A 13,483-nucleotide genomic window follows, 5' to 3' on the forward strand; every position below is an offset into this window, starting at 1 on the left:
AATTTCTTTTAATGAAACAAATAATGTGTCCAAATCGCTACAAACCCAAAACTGCACAGGGTTGGGCCCTTAACAATACACATGCCAAGTATGAAGTCGATAAGATGAATGGTTCTGGATGTATGCGTTCCACGTACAGACAGGAACTTCTGGAATTATTAGATACACAAACAATTAGTCCCAATTTGAGTGGGATGAAGAATTTTAAATTTTATTCTAAGCTCTTTAATTTCGCGTATGTATTAACATAGTATACAAAGAAGACAGCCATGACCTCTGCGTTATCTAAAAGGTGCAGAGATTAGTTGGAATAAATAGGAATATGTGTATCTTAGAAGTATGAATATACACATACATGTAGTTGTTTTACTGCCGTATGCTTTAAAATGGATTTGGAGGAATGAATAGGTTTGACAATGACCCACTGTGAGATAAAATAATAAAAAACGTTTTTGAAGTTTGTGCAACGGAGACTCAGTGTTTGCTCGTCCCATTAGGAATCCTTGAGAGCACACAGCACCGACGATGCTCACTCATGTTTTGCAGAGAGCACAGGGCTGTCACAGTACGTTACTGACATGAGTTGTCTGTAAGTGTCTGGATGCTGAGGGGAGGTTCTGCTCCAACACTAATAAGCCACTGTTTATTGTGCTCTGCAAATCTTAATGTGCACTGACCTGAATTCTGTCTTAAGTTTAAGAAGATTGTTGTAACTTATGCAAGACGAATCAAACAGAAAAATACCACAGTGACCCGGGGAAAGAAAGCAGCATGACGTCTCCTTTATTGCTTCAGTTATACAACTTGTACTGCAGATGGTCTTTATGTGGTACATACTGTAAAGTTTTTTTGTATTTACAAAAAGAGGCTACATGGGTTGTGTAACTCTTGTGCTGCACAGTGAGAACTCTCTTTGGCAAGAAAGCAGCAAAGAATACTAAACCTAGATGAGCTCCTCGCTGTGTCTGTTATGGTCAGAGAGAAAAACCACAGAAAGGAGGCTGTGCTTTCATTGCCGTTTGACCGTCTGTTCACGGGATTGCGCAAAAACTACAGCTTCTATTTCATTGAAACTTGGTGGACAGGTGCCATATAGTCCAAGGTAAAACCTGGATTTGATTAAAAGGTCCAAGATTTTCTTTAACACTGTGTGTTGTGTTTCAACATTTTCAATAATTTCCTCAATGAATAATTCATAGGTTTTTATAAACATATTTAGAGGACTGGTATTTATGAGTGTTTGTAATTTGGTGCAGATCCAAATCCAAATCTGGATCTAGCCGATTCATTAAATGTGGATTCATAAGAGGACTGCTGGGACTTAGTGGAGGTATGCGGTTCACTGAGTGCTATTCTAGTTAGTTAGCAGGATTACTAAAAAGCCACTGAACCGTTTTCCATTAAATTCAGTGGGATGGGGCATGACCCAGAGAAGAACCCATTACATGTGTGAGCAGATACAGATTAACGGGTGGATCCGGGAATTTCTTTGCACTTTCTTTAGCACAGTAAAATAGGGTGTTTGCCTTGATGACTCATGTTACCCTGCTGGCGTTTCCCTCTCTACCAAAATGAAACAGTAAATCAGGAGTAACCAGGAATTTGACAGTGATATTAAAATTGCTGCGAGCCTCAAATTACTTATTGCTTTTAAGTGATGTGAAAATACGATTATGTATATATATATATTTTTAAATAGCATATTATTACTGTAGTTTATTTGACATACCTCTGCCAAGGCCCCTTTATGAAACCACATTTAAATTCACTAGATCCAGAGTTTTATTTGGATCTGCACCAAACACATAAATATCAGTCTCCTAAATGTGCCAGATTTTTTTCATCAAGATCCATGATTTATTCTCTGAGAAATAGAAGAAACTGTCTTAAAAACGTCAAATCTGGGAAAAGAAAGTGGAAAAAATATACTGGATCCACACCAAAGGTAATGTTTTATTCTCTGACCCATTGCAACCTCGTTAAGTATAACTGATGTGAACAGAGGTAATAACGTTATGTGGTTATACTGGATGTTCTACAGCATATTCCACATGTCACAAGACTCACATTTGATTGTTGAGATCTGACAAACTGAATCTTGTGTCCTACCTTGTGTGCAGTCCGGACGTAGATGCTCTTGTCTGCTCCACAGCTGATCATCCTCACCTTGTTCTCGTTGGCTGAGGAACAAAAATAATTAATTGCAGGACAACGTCAGTCAGTTTTATTCAGTGGGGCTTAAAAAAATACAAGCAGCCAAATGAAAGAGGGACTTGAAGGAGGGAGATGAAAACGAGGATTAAGGACAGATTAGCTGTCAGATGTTGACAGTGTCTTGTGGGGCTCACCAGCGAAGCGGACGGCTGTTATGGATGAAGAGTGCTCGTCGAGCGTCTGCACCAGACTGTAGTCATCCTCAGCATCCAACACATGGATCAGACGGTCCCTGCTCGCTGTGGCCAACAGCTTCAGACCTGACAGTGAGAACTCTGTTAAAGCTAATATCGTGCACTCGTCCAATGCACAGTTTCTCTCACTACATTCAGTAGCACAGACACGTGAAGACACTGACCTGTTTCTGGGCTACTGTACTCCAGACAGATTATCTCAGCATCATGGGCCTCCACCTTCAGAATCTCTGCCATGCTGCTGAGGTCATGAACCCTGGAGACGACACACACACACACACGCACACACACTTTTTAAAGACATTTTCAAAGGTTACCTGTCAGTCATTATCAGTCAAACTCTGGGAATAGTCCATTGTCTAAATCTGTCCTACCTCAGCATGCCGTTGCGGTCTCCAGAAGCCAGGTGTTTGCCGTCTGGACTGACACAGATGGTCCTGATGCCTGTCCTGCTTTCTGTCGCCTGTCCATCCCCTGATTTATCTGCATTCGTCACACAGTCTGCATCCAGTAATGCTGCAGTGTTTCCATCTACATAGATTATATTCAGGAGATCCTGCAATGCAGTAATGGACAGAGAAATAACTCATCATGGAGTTCTGCTTGGGGGAACCAGCGAGGATCTGGAAGGTATGTGTGGCAGACCCCACCCTCTAGAGCTCTGATATACAGATATTAATGTCAAACTCACCCTGCTGAGGATGTTCTGGAAATGAACACGAGTCTGAGACCAGTCGTCTATGCGCCACAGTCTGATGGTGTTATCAGCCGAGCAACTGAGGAAGGCGCCCGATGACAAACCAGCCGCCACTTCCCCGGGAACATCGGGGAAAACCTGACGAGGAAAAGAAGAGAAGATGGTTTTTTTGGAATATAAACTCCAGGAAGCTAAACGTGTTGAATTACAAGGCTGTAATATACTTTTACAGTCATAATGGAGTGTTGTCATAAACTGCAATAAAGCAATTTTACAAAAGAGTATGCATGAGCTTTTATTGCCTATTATGAGCAAGTTAAAATGTAAAACATCTATAAATACAACTATATATAACTAATTCAATGTAAATATAAACAACAACATTTTATAATTAAAATATCCATTAGTGTGTTTACAAAGTGTGTGTCCCGTTTTAGCACTGGGGTGGTGTAGAAGGGTTAGGGTTAGTGTGGTTCCTAAAGGAAAAATCCCACATTCTTATTATCGGCCATAATATTTTAACCATCCAATGTAGACTTAACAAAAGCTATGCGATTGTAAAATGTTGTTATATTCTCCTGTAAAAAGCCACAAGTCTGTATGATATCAACTGTGTTTTAAGAAAAATGGTTTTAATTTCGTGATGTCAGCGGGTACCATGCTTCCCAAATCCTCAGGTGTAATAGCGGCGGCTGTGATTGATGGAGCTTGCTGTTACCATGGAATCTCTTCCACCACTGCATCATGTCAGATTCAATCGGATCATTCAGCTTTACACTTTACATTTACTACGCTAAATCACTACAACAACATTAAATCCAAGAAGAAGTGCACTGGACGTTGTTGGGATCATTTGCAATGGTTTATGGGATGTGTAGTTTCTGTACTCTTAAAACAATTATGTACAAAGTCTTGTTTCTTTGCCTTTTTTCTTTATTCCAATATTTTCTATTACTTTTGCTCCGAATCAAACGCTGGTCATGATTCCTCTCGTAGCTGGCCAATCTCGTTCCAGGCTTAATACTCTCTTAATAAGTATTTTCTGGAACGTCAGTGGAGAGTGAATTAGTGGAAAATTTACTTCTGGAACCAGAGCCGGATCCCTGATATTGATCAATTCCCCCCCCCCCGTTTCCAAGAATCAGCAACCTAATCAATAACCAACATCCAAACTATTGAGCCAGGATCTGTCTGCATGTGTCGTTAATTTCCTCTTGGATGTTTACCTCCAGGTCCCAGACACAAGCAGCATGGAACAGGGCAGAGTGCACCTTCCCCACCCTGCTCACATCTCTCACATCCCACACATACAGACTGTGGTCATTATACACACAGCTGAGCCAGTGGCCGAGGGGGTCGTAGGTCACCGCGATGGCTGCTGGGTAACGGTCATCTGCCTTGGTGGAAAATAGGTGGCTGGTGGGAGAGAGAGAAAAGGTTGCTTAAAGATCATGGAATAACAATATCAGATATTTTCTTTTGAAACATCAATAAGGGAGGGCTTCAGACTGTGAAATGGGGCAGCTGGAGACAGGAAGCGCTATAAATAGAGAGCGTTTGATCCCGCAGTGGATCGCTGCCAAGGATTGGCCGTGTGTGTGGCTCCTGAGCTCTCCCTCACCTGGCCTGGGTGATGGCCGAGACGTCAGCGCGAAGGGGGTGCGGCCGGGGCAACGTGCAGACAAAGTGCAGGTTGGCAGGGCTGAAGGCTCGCACCGTTCCGTCAGCGCAGCCACAGAAGATCATCTCCTCGGACAGGGACAGAGACTGGGCCACACTCGTCTGCAGCGCATCACACAAAACAGTAGACACATCAGATCGATTTAGAAGATCTGTAATTTACAGATAAGCACTGAACTCTGTCCAGAGTAAAGAAAGCCATGTAAACTGAGGCTTTTAGTAATAATCAGCAGGACATGGAGTAATAAGTTGCAGTTTTGGGAGTTTTACTCATTTAACCCGAAAAAATTGTTTGTTTTTATCCTTGAAAATAACATTTATGACAATTTATCTTAGGTGCGTCCACAGGAGTCCTGCCTGTCACTCATAATAAAGGTCCCAGTGGAACATATCCTGTCCTTGGTCCTAATCTGTGTTCGATCCTCCGACAGAAGGCAGGAGCAGCGGCCACACGCCTTCATCCTCACCTCTTAATGAAACACCACAGCTGGACACTGACCATACACATGACTGGTACAGAGCTCAGAACCAAAGTGATGGATACATACAGTAAATTCACTCAGTGTTTAGATGAGTGAATGAAGTGGGTTGGGGATATAACATGATTCATCAATCCATCCATTATCCAGATCACTCATCCTTTTAGGGTGGTGGTACTCACATACTCCCTTTCGCACTGATCTCCAATTAACCTAACCCCAATCTCCATGTTTTTGGACTGTAGGAGGAAGCAGGAGCACACAGAGAGCACCCACCCACTCAGACACGGGGAGAACAAGCAAACTCTACAAAGAAAGACCCCGGACGAATTGGGATTCAAACCCTTTTTGCCCAGTTCTGTTTGATCACAAGACATTTTTCATGAAAATCAGTAGCATTTTGCCAAACCAACTTGGGTTTTAAACTACACTCGTCGATGTCAGTTGGGATGAGGATCAGTTGGCACCAAAGCTGGTGCAATCAAAATGTATTTCTATGACCCATATTCACAAATCACAATTTGTCTCATAAGGCCTAACAAGGTGTGACATCCTCTGTCCGTAACCCTCCATTACAGTGAAGATGAACTCCCTCCCAAAAAACTTTTAATCCTAGGGATCCCTCTCCCAGGACGGACAGACGTGCAATAGATGTTGTGTGTACATCAACAAAAAACACAATATTTACTACTTTCATTTGAAGGCAGTGTCTAACATAAATGGAGAGGTGTATCAAGCTGGAGAGACAAGTTGTACTAAAGCAAAGGTGCTTATTGACTTTCTGGCAGAGAGACAAACACTTTGATTAATCAGTGTTGTGCATCAGCAAAGATAATGTTTCCCTGATGGATGTAGTGACACAGCCCAATCATTACCATCCCATTACTGTCTTTACAAAACAGGACCAGTATCTAAACCACACACACGTCCCCTGTCACTCACCCGCAGGTCCACCCACTTGTCCAGCATCCTCTTGCTGTTGAACTCGCACAGCAGGCCGGAGGAGGTGATGCAGAAGGTGGAGTCCCACTTAGAGCCCCGCCCACAGGCCACATCGCAGAAGAAGTTGTTCCGCAGCTCTCCCAGCAGCGCCGAGCGGCCCAGCAGCGGGACGGGAGCGCTGGCCTGAACGCCACAGAAGGATGAGGGTTAGCTGAGGTAACACTGAGGTAGTTAATGCACAGAGCTTTCCCACCATAGACGCTACATAAAGATGGACAGACTTCTACAAAATCACTCATAAAACACAATATTCTCCTTTATAGACAGAAAAAAAACATTGTCCAGGAGCATATAGCCCACATTTCTGTGGTGATAAAACTTTTAAGGTTTTATGTTACTTCAGTACCTTGCTGGCCTTGCAGTGATCCAGATACCAGAACTTGACGTGTCTGTTCCCCACAGTCACAAAGTAGGAGCTGTCCTCAGAGAAAGACACACTCGTCACTTTACTCGACACCTTGTTGGCTGCGACAACGACGTCTTTCTACAAGAGAACACACACAACAATACATGTGACAGTTACACAGATGGTAAGAGGAGCTGAGCTGGCTGTGAGCTTAAAAGGAGTGTGAAGTACCTTCCACGCCCACACGTTCACCATCATGTCATGTTGGTTTCCCACGCTGACGATGTATTTACTGTTGGGGGAGAAGGCCACGCACGAGACGCCATATTTGTGCTCCTGGAGCTCCGCCACCTGTCGTCGCTCGGCCACGTCCCACAGTCTCACTGCCGGTAGGTGACCACTCTGGGGACATGGAGAGGGATGTGTTGATATTTGATCAACAATGAAGAAGGAGCTCATTGTGTGTATCCGTTACATCACTTTAAAGGAGATGTATGATGCTTTTTCAGTTTTTCGTTCCTATAGTGTCATTGTTTGTGTATGTAAAAGTTCTGCAAAGATAAAGAGTCCAAAGTTCACGATAAAGGGACACAAAACACTGCCCCATCAATACTGCAGCCGATACTTCCTGTGAATCTGATGACATCACAATGCCCCACATTAGCATAATGCTCACCTAGCAGCTAGTCTGGCACGCCCCCAAACGAAGACAAGCTAAGCGAGCAAATGGGCCGACATCTCCTACTTATGATGGAGGCGGTTGACTAATCGCAAAAGAGTGGGGCCAGCTGGCCAATCAGAGCAGATTTGGCTTAAAGAGACAGGAGCGAAAACCAAGCGTTTCAGACAGAGGCTGAAAGGAGGAGCTGCAGCAATGGACAGTGTGAGGAAAGTGATGTTTTTAGAGCTTGTAAACATTTTTAAGTAATAACTCAAAGTTAAATTAAACTATAAACATAATATGTCTCTTTTAAGTGACATGTTCATGTACATCTGGATTTACTTGCTAATTTAACGTTGTCAACCTTTTGTTGATACCTTCAGTTTTCCACATCAGCCAAGCATGAACACTTTTTTGCAATATTAACAGGTTCTTCGGGTGTTTCCACACAGTTTATAATGTGCATACAAACAGGTAGAAACCCACCTTTTAACTATGTGGGTGCGGGGCTATAGTAATAAGTAATAACCCACATTAAAATAATAAACCTGAATATGTTCATGCTATGGCTCCTTTAAATCCACTGCAGCAGGATACAGGCAGCAGTCACCTGTCACTGCAGTCTATCCAGCTCTCTGAGAGATTATCCTTTCTGTCCTCTGACCTCTGCTCACTGCACTTGTCCCTCAACCTGCTCACATTATTCTCCTCTCGGGGATCACAAGGTCAGCAGGCTATTTGTGTCGCCTCTTTTTTTAATATGGTGGAACGACCTCTCCAAGGTCAGTTACTAGGTGAGAGGAAAGGCAGCCTGGAGGATGCTGGAAATGGATAACGCTCAACTAAAGGCAGTGCATTATCCAATAGGAACAGACAGTAAGAGAGAATAAAGAAAGAAAGATGTCTGCTGTCAGGCTGCCCTTTATGTAAATGAGCCACTGTTTGGTTTCTTATCAGATCATTCAGGAATATCTTAAACTCTTCTCCTCTTGCAGGAAATCCTCGAGGGGAGCTGAGATGCTCAGAGGTTTGATCACAGAAATACACCAGTCAGAAGAACCACAACAATTCTTGCAGATGAATAAGATACATTCCACATTTGCAATTGGACTATTGGCCAGTAACTGAGAAGATTGAATATAAAATAAGCTGCGGCCCTGTCTCAACAACGCCTACTCAGACACTGAGATCCATCAATCAATCAAATTTTAATCAAAATTTCGTATTTGGTTGCAGGACAGCTTGTCTTCTGCGTATTTGTTTTTTGAACTTTGGTCTCTGCCATCATGGCAACTACAGCCTGCTCATCCACTTACACAGAGAAGTCATTCATCGGCTTTGATTGGCAGCAGGGAGGGAGGATTAAGAAAGCGTGTTGTGTGGAAGCACATTCTGTAACTCCAACACAGTGGGTCAGGACGCTTTGATGACAAGACACGTTAGTTTGTAACTTGAGGAAAACTTGAAAACTCTGGATGCTTCATTATCATCCCTGGTTAATAATCCAGAAGGCCTTCGTCCCGCTTATACTCTGCAACCTGGGTGGATCTAATTAGCTGAAAGCTGCAGTAAGTATCTAATGTATTGGAAACACTTATCCTCAAGTCAGGAGTGTTTCAAGGGACATGATACCAAACCACATTGACCCAGTCTTCAAACAATTCTTTGAATACTAATATCGTAAACAAAGTGCAAAATGTGCATACTCATAAATAATACCTCCAAAATGAGTGAGTATACACATGTTTTTTTTAATGCTAAAAAGGCGATTAACTTCTTTCTCATTGTCAATGGAGGAGTTTGCCTTTGTGTTTTTTATGACGTCCTTTTTACGCTGTCTTGCCAAACTAACGAGTTCACTTGAGTTTCATGTTCATCAGCAAAGATCGGAACCAGAGCCCATAAAAACTCTACTACAGAGATGCAGACAGGCCAGATGTTGGCAGGTGTTAGTAGGCACAGGTCCTTGTAGGGGGGTTTCCTTGTTGCAGATTCCTGTATATCATCGATAATAGAATTCAAGGAGCTCTCACAAAAATGGTATTGGTAATCAACTGTTCTCGGGGGTCCCCTCTCAACTCGGGCAATTGCCTACTTTGCCCACCCTGTTGCAACACCCCTGCCCGCTGTCAAATTCACCAGGTGAAGGCCTTAGTAAAGTGACGTAAGGAAGGGAGAATTTGATCCGGCACTTTGAGAGAATGCATAGTAAAAAATATTTGCCATGTTAGAAGACTCACCTCTCCTGTGACCAAGAACTTGCCATCAGGGGAGAAGGATAGAGCTGTGATGGTCTTTCTGTGAGAGAGAGAGAGAGAGAGAGAGAGAGAGAGAGGAGAAAGAGAGAGAGAAGAGAGAAGAGAAGGAAAGACGCTTATGTTCTGCTTGACTGGGACTTTACACAGTGTAACGTGTGTGACTGTATCTGTGACTCACCTTGAAGTGTTGATTATGTGGTGCTGTCTGTTCTTTTTGGGGTTCAGTAGCACAACCACACACCTACATGTGAGGAGATCAAAAAATATATGAATCCATATAAATACTTCAGTTGGAACAGGGTTTTAAAATTCTACAACGTTATGTATATATTGAGGTTATAATTTAGTATAAAGGGAAATTCGTCATCTTTCAAGTGTTTTTGTATTGATTAAGTCATTGTGTTCTCAGGAAATGCAAACACTTGTCTACGCCTGAGTGGAAAATAACAGATTATTAAAGTTGATTGAACGCACACTGCATGGTACAGATTACACACTGTGAACTTAAAGACATTTAAGCTCTGATGTTTACACAGGAATCCAAACAGCATTACTGTACCAGCAGCTAATCTGTACACAAGTAAACCAGAGTTTACAGGTTTAGCAGAGGATTCAGGTTTGAAATATACACTCATTCCTGTGTTTATTCTTCTGTTGAGACATTTAATAATACTTTTTATTCACTACTGAAGTGTGCTTGAGTTAATTAATATTACAAACACTGCTGCAAAGGCCGGTCGAAGAAGGCTGAATGTTAATTAGAAGCATTTTTTGACTTTAAAGCAAAGTAGCAAAACTCAGCTTCAAAACACATCAGATCACATCATGCGGAAGTATCATTGAGCAGGATCCTGTCTGTTTCCAGTCTTTATGCTGAGATAAGAACTAATGGTTATAGCCTCAAACTTACAGGCAGACATGAGAGCGTCTGATGATATGAATGTTTCAGAGAAAAAGTAATGTCTTCCTTATTGGCAACACCTTGTGATTCTACAATTATTATTGAGTTATTAATTTCCCTAATCAAATAGCTAAAAAAAAACTACATTTCCTGTTATTAGAACTTCCTCTTTACAACTTGTTCAAGAGCGGCACAAACTGTAGATCAACAGTGAACACACACAAGATGAATGGCGGAAAATGCACAGAATGAATGAATCAAGGTAGAATGAACGACATTTCCTGACACGGTAATAAAGTCAAGGACTCTAATTCTCCTCTGTTTTCCAGCCGTTGAACGTCTTATAGCATTAACACAGCGTTGCGACACAAAAGAGGCTCAGGGCTCAGTTCTCTGGCCTTTATGTACCTCCTCTGCTTGTTCTGAAACCCTCACCCTGGTGGTGCTGCAGCTCCGAGGCCCCCGAGCATCGGCCACCCCAGATCTACAGTTAAATCCTGTAGATCCTGCAGCTCACACGTTGCTTTGGATTTTTATTTTTTTATTTTCTGCACTTTACATTGTGAGTCTCAGTGTTTGCACAGAAAGAATAAAAAATTACACAGTGCTTTGTAGATCAGTGTATCACTGACTATCAGAGGAACTCTTCCTGAGGAGAGGATAATAAACTGCTGTGGAGCTTCTCTGATGAGACGGCCCACAGAGCTCTCCTCCTCAGTTCCTCTGAGATAACACACACACACACACACACGGAAATATGCACACTAAACATCTGTGTGAGGTCGATATGATAAGGAAGCTGTGCATGGAGGTGCGGATAGGTCAAAGGTCAGATGTTTAGATAATGATCGGTCTCTCTCTCCTCTTACCCAGCAGGGTAGGCCACTAGCCCAGAGTGGGGGTCACAGGCCAGACCACTGTTTCCTGAAGCAGTGATGCCCAGAACCTTCTCCAACGTCACCTGTGGAGACACAAAGCAGGAAAACACACCTTCACTCAGTGAGAGGGGAGAGTAGAGCTGGTTGACATTGGGATAATTGCAAGGCAGCAGGGATGTATACCCAAGCAGCTTCGTCAGTGAGTGAAAGACAGAAATAAGACTGCTGCTGTGTGCTGTTGTGTTGTGCAAAGACGATTAGCTTCATGTTACCTTAAATCAAACCACTCAGTAACATCTCCAAAACTCTGACTTCCCCCGTTGCTTATAAGATACAAAAAAGGTATTATCTCTCTCCTTATCTCTCTGATAGTGCCCGGGTATAAATAACCATTGATGTGTTGGTTGCTGGTGTGAGCAGACCTGCACAGACACTTTGGTTTGCAGACTTATTCTCCCCATGATAAACAAACAAGTGTCTGGCAAACAGGCTAAACAAGCTGCCAAGTCACGTGCAGCAGGGGGCATCTCCTTGGTTCCAAACTGAAGCTTTGGACTAAAATAGTCGGTTGGCCCGATTCAGGAGGTCGGTGATTCAGGAGGTCGGTGGTTCAATCCCAAGCTCCTCTGGTCTGCATGCCGACGTGCCCTTTAGCAAGATACCGATCCCTTAATTTAGGCTAACGAGTGCTACGTCAGTGTGTGAAAACAAACAACAAAGCGAAGAATATAGAGGCACTGTACGAATGTGTGTGAATGGTCGAATGTAACTTTGCTATTTAATATGAGCAGCGCTGTACAAACTCAATCTAATTTCCATTTAAAATATTAATATTATTATTTCTCCCTTTCTTGTAGAGTAAGAAAGTAAATGAAGAGTTTTACGTCGCAGTTAAACAGAGGATGCGACAGCCGGCTTGGCGTGTCACGCTGTCTGTCTGTGTTGGGATTTATAAAGCAGCTGTTAGTGTCTTTGATTCGTCTGGAGCAACATATGAATGTACCTGAGTCCACTGTGTCCTACTGACACATATATTATTATAATAACAGGAAATATTTAAAAGCACTATCACATACTGTGAGGCCAGAAACACAGTCAAACTAGTGTGAGCTTGTAGTTTCTACATTGCTCTTATATCATAAATGAATAGTTTTTCTCTGTACCTCTTTCTAAACAGACAACTTTTATTATACGCTGCATCTGAGAACACATTTGGGGTTGGCTCAATAGTAAGTTATCGTTCATAAATGTTTAATAAAGTTGTTAACAGAGTCCAATCATTTCATGTCAATTATCTTTTACTAAGTTGTTCTTGGTAAAAGTTGTTTTTGTTAATGTCTCATATGATTTGATTGCCATCAATAAGGCCATTAGCTTTATCTTGAATATTTATTAAGGAGGCCTTATTAGATATTTTCCCTCTGCAGCTGCATTTAAGTAAAGTTGTTCAGTTATACTGTTGAATGTAGCAGGAGATTTGATTCCACAAATAAAAGAGACGCCCATTGCGTTAATACTCATTAAAGAAGTGTGTGTGTATGCGTGTATGTGTGTGTGTGTATAGAGACGTGCCTTGCTGCTGAGGTTTTCTCTCCTGTTCTTCTTTTGCTTAGTTGAGGGAGAGCGCAGCAAATTCCTGAGGCGACTTTTGATCGTGAATCCATCTCCTGGCATGTTGTCTGCAGACCCCCACCTCACACACACACACAGACACACACAGCTGACCCTCCACTGAGACAGATCCACCACCAGAGGAAGAAGTTAGTGAGCGTGCGTAATGATCCACCTAACCCTCCACAGGAGACGATCTGTGGATCTCTTTACGGAGTTGGACACTGCTGCCGGGACATGAGGACACGGATCGCTCTTCTCTTCTCCTGCAGCTTCTCTCTGTTAATCCTCTGGACTGCTGCTGCTGCTGCTGGAGACGGATCCTCAGCCTCGGTGCGTTTCGCGCTGCGTTTTACGCACAGACCGGGATCCAGGAGAGGCTGTTTGCCTGCGTGTGTGACATCACAGCCTTAATCTGCTCCGGTCTCATGATTAAATCAATGATTGCTTTTGTTGCAGTTCGTACTAATTGATTTAATAGGATTAAACAGAGACTGTGGACTCTGCACTGATTGGCGGATGTTGAGGCACCACTGCTCTTTGTGTTCTCAGCTGATTGATT

General features: G+C 42.7%; 1 protein-coding gene across 3 annotated transcripts in view; it reads right to left on the bottom strand.

The window, feature by feature from the left end:
• The window catches only part of LOC118099036 (mitogen-activated protein kinase-binding protein 1), a 25,635-nt gene extending 12,371 nt beyond the window's left edge, over positions 1-13,264 (bottom strand). For all 3 annotated transcript variants that reach the window (XM_035143284.2, XM_035143283.2, XM_035143282.2), the window contains exons 1-14: positions 12,883-13,264; positions 11,302-11,393; positions 9,710-9,772; positions 9,514-9,571; positions 6,844-7,014; positions 6,613-6,750; positions 6,207-6,389; positions 4,727-4,887; positions 4,332-4,521; positions 3,100-3,243; positions 2,783-2,964; positions 2,573-2,664; positions 2,349-2,474; positions 2,110-2,180 (exon numbers count right to left, since the gene is read on the bottom strand). In XM_035143284.2, the coding sequence (XP_034999175.2) occupies positions 2,110-2,180; positions 2,349-2,474; positions 2,573-2,664; positions 2,783-2,964; positions 3,100-3,243; positions 4,332-4,521; positions 4,727-4,887; positions 6,207-6,389; positions 6,613-6,750; positions 6,844-7,014; positions 9,514-9,571; positions 9,710-9,772; positions 11,302-11,393; positions 12,883-12,984 (1,773 nt within the window). In that variant the 5' untranslated portion in view covers positions 12,985-13,264. The remainder of the gene's footprint in view (positions 1-2,109; positions 2,181-2,348; positions 2,475-2,572; positions 2,665-2,782; positions 2,965-3,099; positions 3,244-4,331; positions 4,522-4,726; positions 4,888-6,206; positions 6,390-6,612; positions 6,751-6,843; positions 7,015-9,513; positions 9,572-9,709; positions 9,773-11,301; positions 11,394-12,882) is intronic.
• Positions 13,265-13,483: the final 219 nt, after the last annotated feature.

This window comes from Hippoglossus stenolepis, chromosome 20, assembly GCF_022539355.2.
Source record: "Hippoglossus stenolepis isolate QCI-W04-F060 chromosome 20, HSTE1.2, whole genome shotgun sequence".
Lineage (NCBI taxonomy): Eukaryota > Metazoa > Chordata > Actinopteri > Pleuronectiformes > Pleuronectidae > Hippoglossus > Hippoglossus stenolepis.